Here is a 22,101-nt window from a genome sequence, read left to right as displayed (position 1 = left end):
GGCCAGCCTACCTTCATCCTTGATCTTAGCTAGATACCAGTCTCCTGGATAACTTGCTGCAGCTTCTACATCAGCACTTGCTGCTTTACCTTGAACTTTTATGTTATGGAGGGAGCTCCTTCAACCTCATGAACCAACCTCTGCTAGATTCCAACTATTCTTCTGTAGCTCATCAGCTCTCTCACCCTTCACAGAATAGAGGAAGAGTTACAGCCTTTCTTTGGCTTAGCCTTTGGCTTAAGGAAATGTTGTGGCTGGTTTGATCTTCTATCCAGACCACTAAAACTTTCTTCATATCAGCAATAAAGCTGTGTTGCTTTCATGTCATTCATGTGTTCACTGTGGTAGCACTTTTATTTTCCTTCAAGAACTTATCCTTTGCATTCACAACTTGGCCAACTGGCAGAAGAGGCCTAGCTATTGACCTGTCTCAGCTTTCAACATGTCTTCTTCCCTAAATTTAATCATTTCTAGCTTTATATTTAAAATACAAGATGTGAGAGTCTTTCTTTTACTTGAACACTTAAAGGCCATTGTTGGGTTATTAATTGGCCTAATTTCAATACTACTGTGTCTCAGTACATAGGGAAACCCAAGGAAAGGAAGAGAGATGGGGGAACAGCCAGTTGATGAAGCAGCTGGAACACACATTTATCAGTTCAGTTATCTGTCTTATGTGGTTGTGGTTCATGGCACCCCAAACATCAAAGATCAGTGATCGCAGGTCACCATAACAGATACAATAGTGGCTGGGCATGATGGTTCATGCCTGTAATCCCAGCACTTTGGGAGGCTGAGGCAGGCAGATTGCCTGAGCTCAGGAGTTAGAGACCAGCCTTGGCATCAAGGTGAAATCCCGTCTTTACAAGAAATACAAAAATTAACCTGGCATGTTGGCACACACCTGTGGTGCCAGCTACTCAGGAGGCTGAGATCAGAAGACTGCTTCAGTCTGGGAGACCAAGGCTGCAGTGAGCCATGATCACACCACTGCATTCCAGCCTGGGTGACAAAGCAAGGCCCTGTCTCAAAAAAAAAAAAAAAGAAAGAAAGAAAAAAAAGAAAAAAAGATGTAATAGTAATGAAAAGATTTGAAGTATTGTGAAAATTACTAAAATGTGACAGAGACATGAAGTGAACACGCACTGTTGGAAACATGGCACCAATGGACTCACTTGATGCAGGGTTGCTACAAACCTTTAATTTGTAAAAAAAAAAGCGATACTTAAAGTCATAATGAGCAAAGTAAGCCAGTACCAAAGGGCCACAGCTCCTGGAGTGGGGTGGGGCTAGATGCCAGGGATACAGTCAACCAAAGTTTAGGAATTGCAACATAATGTTTAGGTAGTGGTATAGTTGGGATGTTTGTCCCCTCCGAATCTCATGTTGAAATGTGATCCCCAGTGTTGGAGCTGGGGCCTAATGGGAGGAGTTTAAGTCATGGTGGCAGATCCTTCATGAGTGGCTTGGTGCCTTCCCATGGCAATGAGTGAGTTCTCCCTTGCTGGTTGTTTAAGGAGCCAGCATCTCTCTTGCTCCCTAGCTCACCATGTGACACACCTGTTCCCCCTTTGCCTTACAGCTATGATTAAGAGCTTCCTAAGCCTTAACAAGAAGACCAGCAGATGCTGGTGTCATGCTTGTACAGCCTGCAGAACCATGAGCCAAATAAACCTCTTTTCATTGTAGATTACCAGGTCTCAAGTATTCATTCATAGCAATGCAAATGGACTAACACAGGCAGTGAGCTAAATTCTCCCTTCAAATCTACAGTGGTTGAGGAGGTGGCATGGGAAATGGGATAATATTTAGGAAAGGTTAACTAAATTCTGACAACTCTCCAAATTGTTCTGGTCACATATATGTGCTCCACCCATAACTTAGTGTAACTCACATTTCAGCTGCTGCAGTAGCCTAAAATCACAAACTGTGATGCCCAAAAGCCTGTCCTACCAAATATTATGACATGTTTCCTGGCCCTGCCCAGCTCTTTGCCTACACAGGCCAGCACCTCCATTTGGAGCTACAGTTCTGAAGCACTGCCTGTTTATATAGGCAGAATGCCTATAAAGGAGATTCTTTAATCTGGTTCCTAAAGGGCAAAGCATTGGGAGATATTTGTGGTAGCAACCCCCAGCCGACTGCAATTGGAGATTCAAGGGCAGGGGTGCATTTTAGTTTCGTGGAAACAACATACACTTTTAAGTCCAGAAAGTATAGGATTGAATACCATTTCTGCTCCTTAATAGCTATTTGGGAGATCTTGAACAATTTACTTTACATTTCTGAGTCTTAACCTCTCTATCTGTAAAATGAAAAACAAAGAAAAAAGAAAAAAAAAAAACTTTCTCTAAATCCCCAATTCCTTATCTAGAAATTTCTCAGTCAAAAAAAAAGAATGGGTTGGGCACGGAGGCTCACGCCCATAATCCCAACACTTTGGGAGGCTGAAGCAGGTGGATCACTTGAGGTTGAGAGTTCAAGACCAGCCTGGACAATATGGTGAAACCCCATTTCTACTAAAAATACAAAAATTAGCTGGGTGTGGTGGCGGGCACCCGTAATCCCAGCTACTTGGAGGCTGAGGCAGGAGAATCACTTGAACACAGGAGGCGGAGGTTGCAGTGAGCCGAGATTGTGCCATTGCACTTCAGCCTGGGTGACAGAGCAAGACTCCGTCTCAAAAATCAATAAATAATAATAAGAATTTATCCTGTCCTTCCTGCATGAACAATATTTTAGGGTAGCTAGATAGTCCAAACTGATGAGAAAAAAAATTTTTAATAGAAAAAAATCCAACTAATAAATGTGGAAGTGATGATAGAATTAGAAAATCACAATTTTGCAGCACCTAAAAATATGATTGTTTTAGGCAAGATTATGAATAAATGAAACCCTCCTGAAAAATCAATTAGGAACTTCACAACATCAGACAAAGGCAGCTGATGTTTGTATCACCAGAAGTGAGACACTCAGGCACTGCAGCCTCCTGGTGTGATGTAGTGTGAAACACACAGCCCACCTTTAAGAATTCCTGCCAAAAAATTAAACTTCAAACTCATCAGGCCTCTGGAGCTAACAGAGTTTACAGGAAATGTGAGGGATAAAGACACAAATTAAATGACACCATAAGGAAGCAAACAGATCCAGAATGTAGAAATTCTATAGGATAACTGACCCAGATTCTGCAACAAGTAAATGGCAAGGGAAAAACTGGGGATTGAGGGGGACAGGGAGACTGGTCTTGATCAAACAGACTCAGAGATACAACAATCAGTGTGATGTGTGAGCCATGTTAGATCTAGATTCGAACAGGCCCTATAAAGAGATATTTGCCTGGTTTATACACTGGGTGTTAGAAGGTATCATCAAATTATCATTTTGTTGGTTGTGATGGTGGAATTACAATTATATAAGAAAATATTTGAATTGCTTAGAGATGTATATTAATTATGAAGGAGTGAAATAACATGATCTTTGGAATTTGCTTTAAAATTGTTTACTAAAAACAAAAGGAAAATGAAGGAGATGCAAGAGAGAAAAATAACAGAAAGTAAAGGAAAAAAAAGAAAAAGAAACTTCCCCATAAGATGGATAGGGATTGGATAAATTAAGAAAACCATGTAGCCCAATGTCTGGTACAGAGAATAACTCAATAAATAGCTCCCTTTCCTTTTTGCAAGCCTAAGCCACTGTTTTGAATTCTGAGTTCTGGATACCCTCCTAGGCTGGCATGTTCCTACTTACTAGAAATGCTCCTATATTTTAACAATTCCTCTTCCATTATGTCATCTACATAAATTCATCATGAAAGAAATCAAGCTTGATTTCTGTTCTCTAATGAAGCAAGAAAATGAAATATTACATTATTCTTGTTACAATGCAGAGACAACCAAGGCCAAAATAATATTTAGCAATAAAGACAGTACAATACCCTCTTCATACTCAAAGAAATAACGTGTGTGTTTCCAATGACTGCAACCCAAGGGCCTATGGTAAGTAGGTATTTGTAATTTTGTTGGAAAACAATTTAGACAGCCTGTGTTTCAAAAAAAGTCTCATATTTAGTCAGAGAATTACTTACTACCAAGCTATTTTATTTGTTATATGAATTATATATTCAAAAGGGCTAATTTTGATTTTATATTATGGTTTTCTCAATTAATCTGCATAAAAATCATCCCCTGTTAACTTCAAATGTCCACATCAAGTGAATCACACAGGCCTCTTAAAGAAGATAATAATTATGAATACTTCAAGCTCAAGCCGGTGGAAAACTGTCTCATCAGTTTTCAAGTAAGTGGCATTATCGTTTAAAGCAACAGTTTTGTTCAGATTTGCTGTAAAGCCACTGCTCACTGTAGCTCTCTAAGCTGTTTGTTCCACTTCCCTCTACAGTGGAACCAAACTTGTAGCCTTGTGAAAGAGTCCCAGGAAACCCAAACTCCTGAATTAACCCCTGCTTCATATTTGTGCCCTCCCTCTCCTGGAATTCATTTCTCCCATTCTTGTGTTAGAATATTCTACAGCTTCTGTTTGTTTTTATTGATAACATCAAATCTAATAGACTTGTATTAAATAGTTAATCTTGAGCTTTTGTTTTCCATTCTGAGTTTCAAAATCCCAGAAGGCAGTGCCTTCTAGTTACTCAATAAAGGTTTATCAAATTGAATGAACTGACTTTGCTTCCTAAGCACGTTGCTGATGTTGGCGCTGCAAACCTGGAATATCAGTGTCCATTCTAAACTAACAAATGGGAGTAAGGAGTCACTCTGCTAACAAAACGAGAAGAGAGTTCAACACCAGCGAGAACATACTGTATTTCTAGTGAGGAACCATGGGATCAATTTTCCACAGTCGTGTTAACATTTTATGCTCTGTCCTTAAGAGTAGTGGTCATATCCACAGCAGTCAAAACCACATGTACCTGCGGGATATCCGCGCTGATCAGCTTTGTTAGACAGGGCAGATATCTGAACCACCTGTTCAGAAAGAATATCATGCCATCATATAGTTTTGAAACAGGCAAAACAAAACTGCAGCTTCCTAAATCACTCTTTATTAAAAGACCAATTTTTTAGGTACCCCCCCCCATTTTAAGAAGCTTTTCTCACCACTATTGTTAGTGGTTCTGCTCTTTCCAATTTCTCTGGTCATATTCTAAAAGGGTTGATTTAAGGAAATACCGAAATGCTTTTTAACAATATATATTTTTTAACCTTCATGTTTGGCTGACCTTATTAGCTAAAAAATAATTTTTAGTCATTCCTATACATGAATATCTAGCACTTTCTTTTCAGGCTTAACTTTAGAGACTTCTGTGAGTTTGGTTATATTCCTCTTTGCAGGAGAATCGATGTAATTAGATGTTTCTCAGTGCAATGAGAAGTTTAAGCTTCATGTTCATAACACAAATGTCTTTTCTAAGCCTATAACAGATATAATTGTGGCTAAATGTAGTATTTTATTAAGAATATACAACAGTAAAAGTAGTACATTAATTCAGGACCTAAGAATCTGCTTAATTAAATCTATCTGTCTACAGTGGTATTTAATATCATTATTTTCCCTTCTGTCTTTCTTTCTTTCAGGAGCAATTTAGGACTACCGATATAAATGGACTTGAAATTGAATTGTTAAACAGAACTGCATTTCAGCAGCTCAAGGAATATAACTCATTAGTTTTCTTATATTTCTGATGCCAGCCAAAATGCAGAACTTAGAAAAAAGACCTCAAGAGTCTTTTGTTCCCTTTCCTCTAGGAAAAGTTAAATTCTCTTTTCTGTGACCTACTGCATAAATGCATAGTTCATTATTATTCTTAAACCTGGATTCAAATGATACTCAAAAAAGTATCAAACCTTTCCCTAAGCACAAACCAATCAAAAAGAACATTTTCCAACCCATATCACCTGAGACTCAAATCAAGTACAAAAAAAAAAAAAACCCACAAAATCTAAAAATTAAACTGGGTGCTAGACTTAGAAGCTTACAAGCATCCTCTAGTTTTAGTATAGCTGTTAATACAGCCAAGTTTTTTTTTATTTAGTTGATTTTTTACTTACATATTTTTTAATGAGAAGAAGGTAAAATTCTTTACCAGAAGTCATAAAAATTTCAGATGATAAAACAGATAGCCCTAAAAGTTTTTGCCTAAACTCATGCACATAAACTAAAACTGGCCGATTAATCTCGCTACAGTATGTTTAAAAAGAGTGGCATTTGAAAATACAGTATAGCAATGTGATGCTGCACTGCCTCTAATTAAGTGCAGACTAGGAAAAATTATTCTTAGTTTAGTCTATGAAAGGGGGGTGGTGGAAATTTCTCTCTTTGCAATTCAAAATTATTTTAAAGATAGAACATTTCTTTTCCAATGTCTTCATTAAACAGAGCTGTTAAGAATTGTCTCCCAACCATCCCCAAAGAGTACAAAGCTAACCAGTATTCGTCCCATATGCTCTGCTTTGAAGTGTGAAGCTGTGACCATCCCACTAGACTCTTACACCACCATCAAAGCCGTCTCATTACGCCCAGTGCTGAGAGTTAAAGCGCGGGGCCCTAACTGCTCCAACACAAACACTGCATTAACAAAGCGACCGCAGTATTCCTCCCCCACATGGCTAGAACCTGAAGAAATTTTTACCATATGTACACATGCACGAGATACAAAAATTTATTGTGCTAGAACATCATTGAGAAGCACATTAAACATGCTGACTAGAACTGGATGTTATTCTAAGGGACTGAAAAAAATAAAATGCAGCTGATCTTTATGATGAAAGAGCAGAAACATCAGGCTGAAAAACGAGATCAAGTGCAATTCCTAAATTGCATTTCGACTGACACGTTCTGTTGCCTGTTTTTTCTTCAGGTAGCAGAAAACAATTTAAGGGAAGAAACGAAACTCTACTGCACATCGCTGGGTGCTACTGTTTACTCCATCATGTTTCACTTCAAAAGGACAAACTTAAAAACCACGATAGGCTGATAACAACATCTACGCTTCCAAATGAACAGGCCTTGCTAAGAAAAAGTAATTTCACTTGCATCTCTGAGTTGTCAGTTTATTATTGGCATGATGGTAAAAAATAAAATGCAAAGGAAAAAACTTACCTATTTTCGAAATGAGGTCAGGATAAGCACTTAATTGATTTTCATGTTAAATTAATCTGGAAAAAAATTTTTTAAATGTTTTAACCTAACAATTCCACTCCTTTATATTTGCTCTAGGAAAAGCCTTGCATCTGTGACAACAGAGACTATTCAAGAGTGTTCATCATTGCATTATTTGATCTAGGAAAAACAAGAAACAATCTGAATGTCCACAAACAGGAGAATGGACAAAATGTGTTATATTCATACTATGTTAATTATAAAGCAGGTAGAATGAAATAGAACTATATGTAATACCATGGATATATTTCTAAGCTATCTTGCTGAATGAAAAAATTATAGTATGAGAGCATTTCTAATACAAACATATCCAAGCAATACTATATTGGATGTCTTGCTTTATACATGTATGTAAGTAAAGCATGTAGAAAATTCTGGATTTGGGGCATGCTATACTCTTACCATAATTTGGCAGCAGGGCATTCAGAGAACCAGGAATGAGAATAGTGATCAGAGGTGAATTTTAACCTTAACTGTATACTCAAAATTTTGAAACAGAGAATTAATTTTAAAAAATCAGCAAGGTGTAATAAATAAATAGTTGTGAGCATTCTTTGTACTATTACTGTCTTGATAGAAAAAACTACAAGTGAGTTTCTTAATGTGTCTAGGTCTGCTTTCCAGCTATGGAATGAAAAAATTGGACCTATCTACTCTCCTCCCTATAAACAGAAAAACAAGGTGCCCTCAAACTCTTAAAATACCATACAATTTCATGGAGATACAGATATAAGTATTCATGAAAGTATATAGTATATCAGGAGTTTGGGGCATATTTTACATATATATTTCATAACCAATAATCCAAGAAGGTTATTATTTCCTTGCATATAACATATAGTTTCATAGAGACATGTATACAGAAGCTTATTATTCCTTTGTAGGGCATATGCTGATATATTTACCACTTTGTGCAGATGTGATATTACTCATTTAAAGGATTATACTTTCCTGAGTGGCCTAACATATTTAACTTACACTGTACTCCGTAACTCATTTTACTGTGTCCTGTGGTGCTCTCTAATGGCTTCACGCACAGATTTCATGGCCTCAGTTTTGTTGGGGAAAGGTACTTTGTTATACTTCTCTAAAAGTCACAATAGCATTTACTATAGGAAATGGAAACATAATAGGCACTCCAAGACTATCTGGATGTTCACAAACACCTCTCCATTTATTTTCATAATATTTCTCTGAAATAGGTACTGAATATCATTTTGCAAATGAAGAACTGATAAAGGAGAAACTGTTTGCTATAGAACTTAAATTTCAGAGCTGAAAGCACTTCAGACATCTCTTGCTCAAGTGATTTTCTAACATCTTGCTGTGCAATCCCTTTTCTTAGAAGGTACCTTATTTGGAATCTTGATACATAAAACAGAAAAGGGGGATCCACTCTCTTTATGGTGAAAGGGACTCTCCTGGGCTCCAACTGCTCAATATCCCCTCCACAAGGCAATGGAGAAACACTAAAAATAATGACAGCTGGTAGGAGGCAGAGGACCTGGTACTTTATACAGTCATCAATTATCATAACCATCCTGATACGATGATATTATTCTCCCATTTTACAGATATAAAAACTCCCAGAGACTGAAAAAGAAGAGATTAAAAAATTTCTCAAGCCAGTTGGCAAACAAGTAGCAGATGTGGGATTTGAACTCAGATTGCTCAGCTCCCCAATATTTTTTTTTTTTTTAAAGACAGGGTCTTGCTCTGTTTCCCAGGCTGGAGTCCAGTGGCACCATTACAGCTCACTGCAGCCTTGCCTCCCAGGCTCAAGCGATCCTCCCACCTCAGCCTCCCAGGTAGCTGAGATTAGAGGTACACAGCATCACACCCGGCTAATTTTTTTTTTAAATTTTTTGTAAAAATGAAGTCTCACAGTGTTGCCCAAGCTGGTCTGGAACTCCTGAGCTCAAGTAATCCACCTGCCTCAACCTTCCAAAGTGCTGGGATTATAGGTGTGAGCCAGTGTGTCCAGTTTCAAACTCTTATCCTGCCCACTTCCCATCTTGCTTCCCTGCCTAACCACAGTGGAATGTGATGTTATTGGTTAGTTCAAGCTGATCAGAGACTGACAGGCAGACCTACACATATACATCCTGAGTACGGGGAATTGGTATTGGCCTTTCACTTCCACATACTGCTCCCTGCTTGTTAAGGACCTCTCACTATCTTTCAGAGAGGCTACAGAGATGCTAAAGGTTCCCCAAAGAGTAGTGCAGATGGGTCATGGCAAAGCCTTGGGAATGGCCAGGAAACCTTCTGTTGGATAACATATCAGCAATGTATAAATAGCCTTCAGCATTAAGCCTACTCCACACAGCAACAAACAGTTAACTTGGCTCTTGCACCTATCTGGTGCTCCTCAAAAGGGAAAACAAATGCTTTGCATGAGTTACTTTGCTTTCCTTGTGTGTGTTCAGGTCTCAAGCCTCTTCTTGGCTGCTGGCCACAGACAACGCACAATAATCTCTCAGTGGTCTCAAAGCTGGTACTACCTCTCGCCATTTGTTCCCTAAAGGAGTCAAGTCCTGCCCTCCCCCTTTTCATATCCCCACTTTTCAGATAACGACCTTTTCCACACACCCTTCTCAACCTCTTTCAACTATGTTTTGGAGAAAAATGCTTCCCACCCATTACTGATGTTTTCTTCCTCATGGAGAGAGCTCTGCTCATCTTGCTGTCTGTTACAGGCTGAACTGTGTTCTCTAAAAGTACATATGTTGAAGTCCTGGCTCCCAGTACCTCAGAATATGACCTTATTCTGGAATGGGGTCATTGCAGATGTAATGAGTTAAGATGAGGTCATACTACAGTAGTTGGGTCCCTAATCCAATATGACTGGGGTCCTCATAAAAAAGGGAAATTGGGACACAGACAATACACAGAAAGAATGCCACGTGACCATGAAGAAGGTCAAGTGCAAGCCAAGATGGGACAGGTTCTCCCTCACACCCCTCAGAAGGAACCAGCCCTGCTGCCACCCTGATTGCGGACTTCTAGCCTCCAGGATTGTGAGACAATAAATCTCTATGGTTTAAGCCACCCAGACTGTGGTACTTTGTTACTGCAGCCCTAGTAAACTAAAACACCAGCCTCCCTCCCTCCTAACTTTCATTCTCTGATGGGGAGTTTGGGAGAGAAACTGGATGTGCACAGACCCACCCTGCCTCCCTCTTCCTTCTTAGGAACTGTTGTCAGCAGGAAACACACATTCCAGGCTACTCCTCCTCACCACAAAGTTGTCCAGCCTCAGGCCTTGGCTGCCCGGTACTGCCTGTGACTGGCTGGGTTAGTCTAATTCTTTAGTGGGGCAGGCCCAGCTGCCAATACTAGTTTTATCAGTAATAAAGTTACTGTAGCATTGCCATTTCTCACCTGCCTTTCTCTTCTGTGGGACTGGTTCCAAATGTGGGAAAGGAAGACGTGTACTATTTGTCATGCTCTCCTCTTAAACCCACCCCAATACTCTTATTTCCCTGGGGGGAGGGAGTGAAGTGACTTTCTTTCTCTACTCTTTCTAATTTCGTTGCTATGCTATAAACCAAAGCCTCTGGTTTTGATTGTCAAAAATTCTGGCTGTGTGGTGGCTCAGGCCTATAATCCCACAGCTTTAGGAGGCCAAGGCAGGAGGATCACTTGAGGCCAGGAGTTCCAGACCAGCCTGGGCAACATAGCAAGACCCTGTCTCTACAAAAAAAAAATTTAAAGATTAGCTGGACATGGTGATACATGCCTGTAGTCCTAGCTATTCAGGAGTCTGAAGCAGGAGAATCGCTTGAGCCCAGGAGGTCAAGGCTGCGGTGAGCTAGGATTGCACCACTGCACTCCAGCCTGGGCAACAGGCAAGTTCCTGTCTCTAAAATAAATAAATAAATAAATAAATAAATAAATAGAACATGAACACTGTTACTTCTGCACTCTCACTATAACAATCCTATAATCCCCTCAAGGTAGGTAAGTCAGACAGTCCCACACAGGCTATGGGGAAAAGAAAAGCACAACAATTAATATCTCAAAATATTATCTTACTACATATTTTTAGGTAATTAAAATTGGAGAATGAATTATTCAACTTATGTAATTTTAATAGTCACATAATAACGATAATTAATTAATTATGCTATAATTATTGTAATATCATAATACTACAGCCATACATTGTTGTCATTAGTATTGCAGGCTCTGAGTCTCCTGAGAAGCACACTCTTACTCTACCAATAGAGAACAGGTGGATGGGCTGGTGGGTGCATGATGGTGTGGAGAGACTTGCACTGAATCTACAAGCCCATCAGCGTCACTAACATCATTATATCATTGCTTCAGAGTTTTCTAATCCTAGTGGCCTTGACACTGGAAACCACTATAAAAACTAAGAAGGAAAGATAAAAGGAAAAGGGATTCAGGAAAAACATCTCCACAGTAATGGGGCCTGGGCTTAAAAATACCAGAGCCTAGTATTCAGTCACCAGTAATAAACCCCTACTAGATCCACAATCTCTAAAACACCATCAGCAATCATATAAAATATCAATATCTGAGTGTTGTAGATATCTACTGAAAATCAGAAAACCTAAAATCTCTCCACTTTGAAGCCCCCCAGGGCTCCCTTTGTTAGTAAAGGGTGAATGTTTGATGTCTCCCACAATGACTCCTGGTTTAACACTGAGTGTCCTAAGAGATCTTTTACCTAGGTGAAGTGGTTGGCTGGGGGGGGGGCTCCTAATTTTTAACTGTAAACCTCACCTGTGGCTTCTAGATTGGGAAACAATTACAAGAAGTATATAGTCAGGCAGCATGGATTTCATGTGCCCCACCTATTTGTTCCAATTAGGAGATTCTTATAAGACATTTATTCTTGTTGATATTTCTTTTTCTGTTTGTTTGTTTTGTGTTTGAGACAGGGTCTCACTCTGCTGCCCAGGCTGGAGTACAAGTAGTACATCATGGCTTACTGCAACCTCAGCCTGCTGGGCTCAAGGGATCTCCCATCTCAGCTTCCCAAGTAACTAAGACTACAGCATGCACTACCACACCCAGCTAATGTTTTTTATTTTTATTCTTTGTAGAGATGAGGTCTCCCTATGTTGCCCAGGCTGGTCTTGAACTCCTGGGCTCAAGCAATCCTCCTGCCTTGACCTCCCAAAGTGCTGGGATTATAGGCATGAGCCACCACTCTAGCCACTTGTCAATATGTCAATAAACCCTATTGCTTTTATATCAAGAGTGAGACGGGGGCCAGCCATGGTAGGCAGATCCCTTGAGCCCAGGAGTTTGAAACCAGCCTAGGCAACACAGGGAGACCCCATCCTACAAAAAATACAAAAATTAACCAGGCATGGTGGTACATGCCTGTAGTCCCAGCTATTTGGGAGGCTGAGGTGGCAGGATCACTTGAGTCTGGAAGGTCAAGGCTACAGTGAGCCCCAATCGTGCCACTGTACTCAGCCTGGGCAACAAAGCAAACCCTGTTTCAAAAAAAAAAAAAAAAAAAAAAGGAGGAGTGATACAGGGAAGGAGTAAAAGTCAATACCAGAGTATGTTATCAAGCTGTGAGCAACTGGGACTCAATCCTGCTGAGATGGGCCTCAGAATTGTCCATCTCAAGGACAAAAGAGGCAAGCATTTATCCACCAGCTCTGGTTCCCGACAGGTCAAGTGTTGTCCGATGGGGTTAACCTGCTTGCTCACTCACACTGCAGGTTGTAGCAGAGCCACAGTAAGAGAAAAGAGTGCAGATTTTCCAAGTATGGCTGGGTTCATCCACAACTGCTGGTCATGGAAGATTAAGTTTGTTTATCCCAGTTCTCCCATTTGGCCTTTCCTTCTTCATTAGTACCTCTGTTTTACAGTGGTTGGTAGACTCCTCTTGCATTTATTCAGCCTGAGGCAATATGCATTTATGAGCAACCCGGTAACTCTCCTTCATAGTTAAAAGGTACTAAAGTCACTGGAAATCAATCTTAATATTTTAAGTACTTTCCCAATGCACAATCCCTTGTTTTCTCAGATTTTTCTATTGTGGCAGTATTCCTGTAATTCTCCAACTAAATGCAATGCCCTAAATACGTTGACACACATTTGTAAAATCGACTATTGTTTTTATGTTATGGCAATGAGGGTAGTGTTGATGGTGGTAAGAACTTTATCAGAACCCAGCATCTAAACTGACTGATCTCAACCAAATCCAACACTGTTTTATGAGACAATCTCCATAGCAACTGGAGAATCAGAGTAGAAATTCTTAAAGTGAAAAGTTGTTTCTGATTTGCCAGATCAGCCCATGTTTTGACAATCTGTAATAAGGTAATCAAAGGGTCTCAAGACTACCATGCGAGTGTTGACGCTGTGTGAATGTGTCATGGCATACATCCTCCAAGTCATAAGAATAATTGAAAAAAAAACTACAAGGCTGATCATTCTGATCAAAGTCCTTAATGTTTTATATATTTTTTAAAAATCAAAAAAATAAGAATCAATCATGCCAGAGCTATTTCTTTATTCATGTAACTTACATGGCTAGCATTTATCTTTCCAGTTCTCTAAATACTGACCTTAGTTGATATGGCATTGTACAAATATTCATTTGATCAATGACATGAAACAAAAAGCAAGTTTCCATATCATTTATAAAATTCATTAACTAGGGTCTAGACTCTTAAACCTGAGTATTATGAGCCTACATGTTAGGTAAGCCTATTTTCACTGTCAAGGCATTGGGAGAATTTGCCTAAGAACTTTCAGCGCTGACCCCTCCCCTCTATCATCACTCAATCCTTCTCATGAAAGTTTGTGTGTAAACAGAAACTTTCACATGTTACAGAGACACTGGGTCCAGCATGTGAAAACACAGAGTGAGGAAGACGTAGAACACATACAAGAAGCATCAAGGTCCACAATATGCTGCAGAGAAATTGTCTATAGAAACTTGATAGAAGTCCAGAAAATCAGACTAAATACCTTCAATATTGAGTAGAAGTCAGACAAAAGAAGAATGCTCCTGAAAATTTACCAATGATTCCAAGTGAGGTGAATGCATTGTTCCTGAAAGATCCAAGATGATTTAAAATCGCCAAGAGAAGTAGGGACTTCCAGGAAAACACGAAAATGTGGATGCATATGTTTACTTTCATTTCTTCCAAAAACCCCAAGGAAAAAAATGGTAAAGAAATTTTTTTCCCAAGCATCAACTCAAACAAACAGAAATAAAGAGGAGGTAATTGCAGTGGAAGCTGCAGAGAAAACGTATGAGGGGGAGGTGATTCGGCAGACCCAAGGCAGCAAGTGGAGCAGCAGAGAAGCCCCTGATGCATCCCACAGACACCTGATAGTGGGCAGAACTGGCAGCTCCACTTTGGGAGGGAAGGCAAAGGGGAAGCTCAAAACCGGAAGATGGGTGGGAAGTCAGCTTCAGCAGCGGTCAAAGCCCATCCCTGATCCACACAGGCACCTGCCCTGCCACACCCTGGCAGAATATGCTAGAGGTAAAACACAAGGTGGCCGGGCGCAGTGGCTCAAGCCTGTAATCCCAGCACTTTGGGAGGCCGAGACGGGCGGATCACTAGGTCAGGAGTTCGAGACTATCCTGGCTAACACGGTGAAACCCCGTCTCTACTAAAAAATACAAAAAAAAAAAAAAGCTAGCCGGGCGAGTTGGTGGGCACCTGTAGTCCCAGCTACTCGGGAGGCTGAGGCAGGAGAATGGTGTAAACCCGGGAGGCAGAGCTTGCAGTGAGCTGAGATCCGGCCACTGCACTCCAGCCTGGGCGACAGAGCGAGACTCCGTCTCAAAAAAAAGAAACTCACAAAATCAAAATGGAACACAAGGTGTCTGGGCTGGGGAATATGGACACAGCTGAGGGCTGGGGTGAGTAACAAAAAGAGAGGAATTAAAAGAACGTTTATATTGACAATCTAAACGTTGAGATTTTTTCAGCCCTTTTGTGCAACTTAGCTTCTAAAACACTGGCAGTGGTGTCTCCGCTCCAGGCTGGACACTGGAAGATCCTTCTCTGGGGAACATGAACAGCTCAAGAGGAAAGACAAAAAAAAATACTGAAGTATGAGTTCCCCAAAGAAACGACCCAGCCATGTCAGCCTACAGCTGACAAACCCCATGTGCATACTCGGAATGTCCATTCAGCCAACCAGGCATCATCAAACATCTTAGGAAAGCCTTTAAAAAACGAAACAAAACAAAATTAAAAAAAAAAAAAAAACAGAAAAAGCAACAGGGTGAAGGCGGTAAGGTGAGGGGAGACTATGCAGGAAGAAGAAACCACAATGATCCATTAATGATACGTTCATGAAAAAAACCAGGATGTTCTCTTGAAAAGTAAAATAAAAGGAACATTTACAGAGTAAATGAAAGCACTTGGAAATTAACATGGAAGCCATAAAAAGCTTATGGAAGGCTAGGATAGAAAGTAGAGGAAATTTGCCAGAAAGTGTTATAAAAATAGAGTGATGGAAAATAAGAAAGAAAGTAAATGTAGAGGACCATTAAAAGAGTTCTAATCTCCAAATAATGAGGCTTTTAGAAAGAACTGTGAAAATGGAAGAAATCATCAATGGAATAATTTAAAAGAATTGTCCAGCACTGATGGACAATAGTTTCAAAGAATAAAAGGACTCACCAAGTATCCAGCATAATGGATGGAAACAAACCCATACAAAAGCACTTGAGAGAAATTTCAGAACACTGAGAACCAAGCAAAGACCTCACAAGCCTCCAGAGAGAAATGAAAGGTCACATACAAAAAATAAGGAGTCATAATGGTTTCAGAAGTCTCAATAGCAATGTGGAAACAAGAACTCAATGACACAACATCTTTAAATTAAAGTTATTTCTAACCTGGAATTCTATAGCAAGACAAACTAACAATTCAGTGTGAAGGTAGAATAATGGCACTTTGACATGCAAAGGGTCAACAATGTACTTCATTTTTTTTTCCAGAATGCTACTAAAGGATGTGTTCCACCAAAATGACACCTTAAACTAAGAAAGTAAAAAAAGAGAAAGAGAAGACATGGGATTCAGGTTGAGGACCAGGGCGTCCAACATGGAGAAAGATGAAAGTCATGATGATGGCTGAGGGAGATCCTATGAAGACAGTTATCCTCAGCACACTGAGGGCAGCTAGTCCTAACTGGAACAGGTCGGAGAAGTCTAGAAGATACTTCTTTAAGAAGATGGAATTGATAGAACCCTCAATGAATGCATGAAGTGTTCTATCTGGATGGATGGAGAGATGTAACTATTGACAGTGAATTTGGAGCTAAGCCAGTGGTAAGTATATAAAACACTAAGCAAACAAATTATCAAAAAGATAATGACCAACTCCAGCAAAAATACAAAGTTATGCAGAAAAGGTCAAATAATAATAATGTTCTAAATGATTCATTGTGAACAATTCATGATTCAAGTGTTTACATAGTTATAATAATGTAACCACTAACTATTGACCCAAATTTTGATATAAACATATTGAGAGTTTGGAAGATTGGGATGTGTGAGTTGTGTGTGTGTGTGTGTGTGTGTATGTGTGTGTGTGTTAGAGATGAGAGGTGGGGTAAGAGGAAGCTAAATTTTCATCTTCCACAGTGAGAAGTCAATAGATAATGCCTAAAACTGAAAGACCAAGACATACCAGTGTAAGTGTGATACTTCGATATCTAGAAGGTAAAAAAGTGGAAAGTACTTGGCTGGCTCTGAGGAGAAGGAAACTGAAGGGTGTGTATGGTGGGAGGTAAAAGGGGTTAGAATAGGTACTTAGAATTTTTTGAATAAACCCTGTGCAGTATGTGATTTTTAGCTACATGCCTGTATCATTTTGATAAAAACAGAAAGAAAGAGAGGGAAGGAAGGAAGAAAAAAGAAAGAGAGAGAAGGAGGAAAGGAACAAATTTTAGAGACCTGGCTAGGGGCAGTGGCTCATGCCTGTAATCCCTGCACTTTGAGAGGCTGAGGTGGGAGGATCGCTTGAGCCCAGGAATTCAAGACCCACCTGTGCAACATGACAAGACCCTCTTTCTATGAAAAATAGAAAAATGAGCCAGGTGTGGTGGCATGCACCTGTGAGCACAGCTACTCAGGAGGCTGAGGTGGGAGGATTGCTTGAACCAGAGAGGCAGAGGTTGCAATGAGCCGAGATCATGCCACTATACTCCAGCCTGGCCAACACAGCGAGATCCTGTCTTCAAAAAAAAAAAAAAATTTAGAGACCTAATAGTGATAAAAACGAGACAGAGCCTAATAGATCAATTGTGAGTTTTTACAGAAAATGAAAACCAGCCGGGCACAGTGGCTCACACCTGAAATCCCAGCTACCAGGGACGCTGAGACAGGAGAATCGCTTGAACACAGGAGGCGGGGGTTGCAGTGAGCCAAGATCATGTACTGCACTCCAGCCTGGGTGATACAGTGAGACTCCATCTCAGTAAATAAATAAATACATACATACATACCAATGTCCAAAATATTGGGAAGAAAACCTATAAGCTTTAAATAAATATAGACTAGATCTACATCTCACCTGAGCTCTAAACTGTATAATCAACCATCCTCTCAATATATTTGTATCAAAATTTGGGTGAATAGTTAGTGGTTACATTATTATACCTATGTAAACATTGTTCACAATGACTCATTTAGAACATTATTATTATTTTACCTCTGCCAACCTTTTACGTGCTGTCAAATGACAGCATGTAAAAAATGTATTCATGCTCTTTCCCCCAAACCTCCTTTCTTCTGTCATTTTAAGTTATAACACTATCACACCACTGCTCTGTCCCTCACCAGCAAGATCCCATGGAATCTGTCCATTCTCTATTCTCTTAGGCCAATATCATCCTTCTAAACTGGTCAGCCTGCTTCCTGTCCATTCTCTATCATGCAAGCAGAGTGCTCTTTCTAAGAACTGAAAGCCAATCATATAATTTTCTTGCTTAAAACACTTCAGTGGTTACCACTGCCTTTAGCACAAGATTTGAACCCTTCAACCAGACATCTAAAACTTCATCATCTAGCCAAGTGCAGTGGCTCATGCCTGTAATCCCAGCACTTTGGGAGGCTGAGGCCGGCAGATTGCTTGAGGTCAGGAGTTTGAGACCAGCCTGGTCAACAAGGAAAAACCCCATTTCTAGTAAAAATACAAAAAAAAAAATTAGCTGGGTATGGCAGTACACACCTGTAGTCCCAGCTACTCAGGAGGCTGAGGCACGAGAATCACTTGAGTCTGGGAGGCGGAGGTTGCAGTGAGCCGAGATTGCACCACTGCACTCCAGCCTGCATGACAGAGTGAGACTCCATCTCAAAAAATCAAAAAAATTAAAACTTCATAATTTGGCCTCTGATTACCTCTTGAGCCTCATTTCATAACATTCCCAGGAATGTCTTTCCCATCCCACCCCACCTCTACATTCCATGCAGCCAAACTGAAGTCCTTTGCAGGTGCTCGAGTTCAGGCTGCCCTCACCTCTGGGCCTCTGCATCACTGTTCCTTTTATTCTAAAAGTCCTCAAACTAAAATGATATGCAAAAGTATATGTGAGTGTATGCCTCTGTGTATATATACACAATGCAAATGCATAAAAACTTGCAAAAATTGTTGACAGTTATTTATAAATCCTCTGAATACCAACTTTGGACCCACCTTAAGAACCTCTTCCTGAAGATAAAAGCAAACTTACAGCTGATATTAAAAAGTTGTGAAATATGTTATTCAGCATTTTTGCATACAAAGTATCCATAAATTGCACATATCAGTATCAACTCTTTTATGTCACTGGGATGCTATTTATTGCCCTTTGTCCAGAGAAAGTTAGCTGATTATTATGTTAAAGCTGGTTTCTCTGGGAAAGCCTTATTCTAGGGAAAAACATCCTTTCACTGTTCTGAGAACAGCCGGATCCTAGAATGTGAATACTTCTGCCTCATAAGAATGCCTGAGCATGCTGTTACACACACACACAAAAAAAAAAACTTAAAAAAATTTGGATGATATTAAATGAACAGCTGTGTAGAAAAGGGAATGTAAAAATAAAAACTGCATGTTGGAGCATCAAAATAGTAACCATGTACAGTAAAGGACTGTTTTTAATCAGATGAAGATTGAAGCTATTACATTTCAAATCAAATGTTATAAATTAGTTCAAGAATGCAGCTGAGCTCTCATTTAATTAGAAATGTCCATGTTTAAATCATGAGGTACAGTAGCTGCCAATGAAGCAAAGGGCAAGGGAAGGGAGAAATCCTGTGTCCAGACTCACTGATTCTTAACTGTCTCCTACGCAGGACGAACATCTGGGGTGGACCAGTCCCAATGTAATGAAGAACTTCATGTACTAGCTAATTTGAGATTTAATGTAATTGTCCATAATTGTTTTGAAGACAATTAAAATCATTATTCTGGTCTGGACAATTCTGAACTCTTCATTTTTGTGTGGAACACATTTCCCCCCCCCATGCTGAATTTTAACTCTTTCTTGGATAAAACGTAAAGCAAGTCTGGGGCCAAGATTTCCCTCGGAAGTAACCCCTCAACTGTCAGGTCAAATTAAAATGCAGCATAAGTAGTGAGGTACTCCTTTGGAAGCAAGTCTCATTTCCTATTTCTGGTGCTTGATGTAGCTCAACTAAAGTCCAAATCTACATCCCAAATGTTAGACAATTCACCATTAATTAAAAATGAGACAACATCATAGAGGGATTTCTGAGGTCATACAGAAAAGAATGCAATTATCCTAAGGCGGATTTTTCCCCGAAGATTATAAGCCTCTGCATCTTGTAATTAACCATGGTACAGTTAGACAGTCCAGGCAAAAGTTCTTTCTTTTCTCCCAATTTGCCTAATTCAAAAACACCTCAAGTGGCATAGCTCAAATTTTCCAAATTAACCTTACCCCTGGGGCTGAAATCATTCAAGTGACAGTTCAGCTCTAAAGAAAATCTTAGTGAGAGTTGTGCACAGGGAAAAAAGGAAAAAAAAAAAAAAGGCAGAGGAAAAAGGGGTAAGAGTTAACATTTAAGTAGATTTTCAACCTCATCATTACCCCTGCTCAAGAAAATAGGACACAGATAGGCAAAACACACTCTTGTTCTGCCCTGAAGAGCCTAAAGCACTTATTAGAAACCACTATTGCTTCCTCATGATCCATTGTGAATTTGTAAGGGATAAAATTATTGGTTCTTTTTTTTTTTGGCCATATCCCACAACATTTAGTGTTCCATAATGTCATGGCATAGGAAGTGGAGGGGTATGTCACAAACACACAGTGTATTGTGGATACAGTTCTTCAAGATCAACTTTTCCCAGGGGGTTGAGGAGTGATTCGATTCTCACAAGCTATTTCAGTTTGCAAAAATGGTTTCCAGGAAGAAAGAACATATAACCCCAAACTTTCTCTTACTTCTGGCCACCACTCCACACACTTCCACTGTGACTCCAGAGAGAGGGTAAATCGGAATCAGGTCCACTGCTCCCAGGCAAGGGTGGATTCCCTCTTGAACTTCCATATCGATAGCCTGGAAGGCCTCTAGGCAGGTAGCCAGAACAGAACTGCCTAAAAATGCAAAATTGTGGAAAACAATCATTAAGCTTTCAACTGCATCTAAAGAAACAGCTATGATTTTGTTGCTCCACTAGTTGCTTTTCTTTTGTAATCTGTATAGAAGACTTCTTTTTTGTCCAAAATAACGAAAAACACAAAATCCAACCTCTCCCCTCACCCCACCTCCCAACAGTCATAAAACTTCATATTTCTTCCAGCTTTTTCCTCCCCAAAGTGGGAGAATTATACAAGATTTATTGGTCTTATACTATTTGATTATTTTTTATAATTAGTTACTTTAAATGTTTTCAATTTTCTGCAATTAATCTAATCAAATTCCTTATTTTCAGAATGCTTTATGAGTAATTATATTAAAATAGATACACAAACACAATTTTTTTATTTTTTATTTTTTAGAGACTGAGTCTTGCTATGTTGTCCAGGTTGGTCTCAAATTCCTGGCATCAGGCAATCCTCTCACCTTGGCCTCCCAAAGTGCAGAAACTATAGGCACGAGCCACTGTGCCCAACCACATAAATTCTTTTTCACATACATTTTTTAAAGCATACTTATTTTCATTTTGCTCTTATCCACTAATTATATTTTCATTGAATTATTATAGCTAAATGCATATTATAGACACTTAAGAGTTTTATGATATTATTCTGAGTTTTTATTAGTAATACAGTATGACCATTTTAGCAATAGAGGAAAAAGCAGATTTTTATCCTGTATTAAGATTAACATTCAACATAATCTGTACAGGCTGGGCTCGGTGGCTCACTCCTACAATTCCAGCACTTTGGGAGGCTGAGGCAGGCAAATCACTTGAGGTCAGGAGTTTGAGACCAGCCTGGTCAACATGGCAAATCCCCATCTCTACTGAAAACAATACAAAAAGTTAGCCAGGCATGGTGGTGTGCGCCTGTAATTCCAGCTACACAGGAGGCTGAAGCACAAGAATTGCTTGAACCTGGGAGGCAGAGGTTGCAGTGAGTCGAAATCGGGCCACTGCACTCCAGTCTGGGTGATGGAGTGAGACTCTTGCCTTGAAAAAAAGAAAAAGAAAAAAGATAATCTGTCCTATGCTTGCTGAAGTTATCAGTAAGCTCTCTACTAAACCTTACAATGTCCCTGTGAGACATGTCAACTCATGGCCCAACTCCAGATCTCAAGCTCCCAACCCAGAATGCACTGCTTAGCATGTTTCATTCCATGCCAGCTTAGCAGTGAAATGAAAGCTGACTTCAACACTATTATTTCATGGGCTAAAACCTGAAGATGTCTTTTCTTAACCACAAAGGATATGTGATCATCTTCAGCAAAATCTTGGACCCCAAAGTTCACTGTAACAAAGAGGAAAT

The 22,101-nt window shown here is 39.7% G+C and overlaps 1 protein-coding gene across 1 annotated transcript in view; it reads right to left on the bottom strand.

Annotated features, from left to right (window-relative positions):
- LOC105517477 overlaps positions 1–22,101 on the bottom strand; it is a 96,133-nt gene that overhangs the window by 66,193 nt on the left and 7,839 nt on the right. The window contains exon 5 of the mRNA XM_011950014.1: positions 20,596–20,748. Coding sequence (XP_011805404.1) covers positions 20,596–20,748 — 153 coding nt within the window. The remainder of the gene's footprint in view (positions 1–20,595; positions 20,749–22,101) is intronic.

The sequence above is a fragment of the Colobus angolensis genome, unplaced genomic scaffold (genome assembly GCF_000951035.1).
Source record: "Colobus angolensis palliatus isolate OR3802 unplaced genomic scaffold, Cang.pa_1.0 Scaffold30, whole genome shotgun sequence".
NCBI lineage: Eukaryota > Metazoa > Chordata > Mammalia > Primates > Cercopithecidae > Colobus > Colobus angolensis.
Note: the sequence above shows the minus strand (reverse complement) of the source record. Positions and strands in the feature narration are given on the sequence as shown.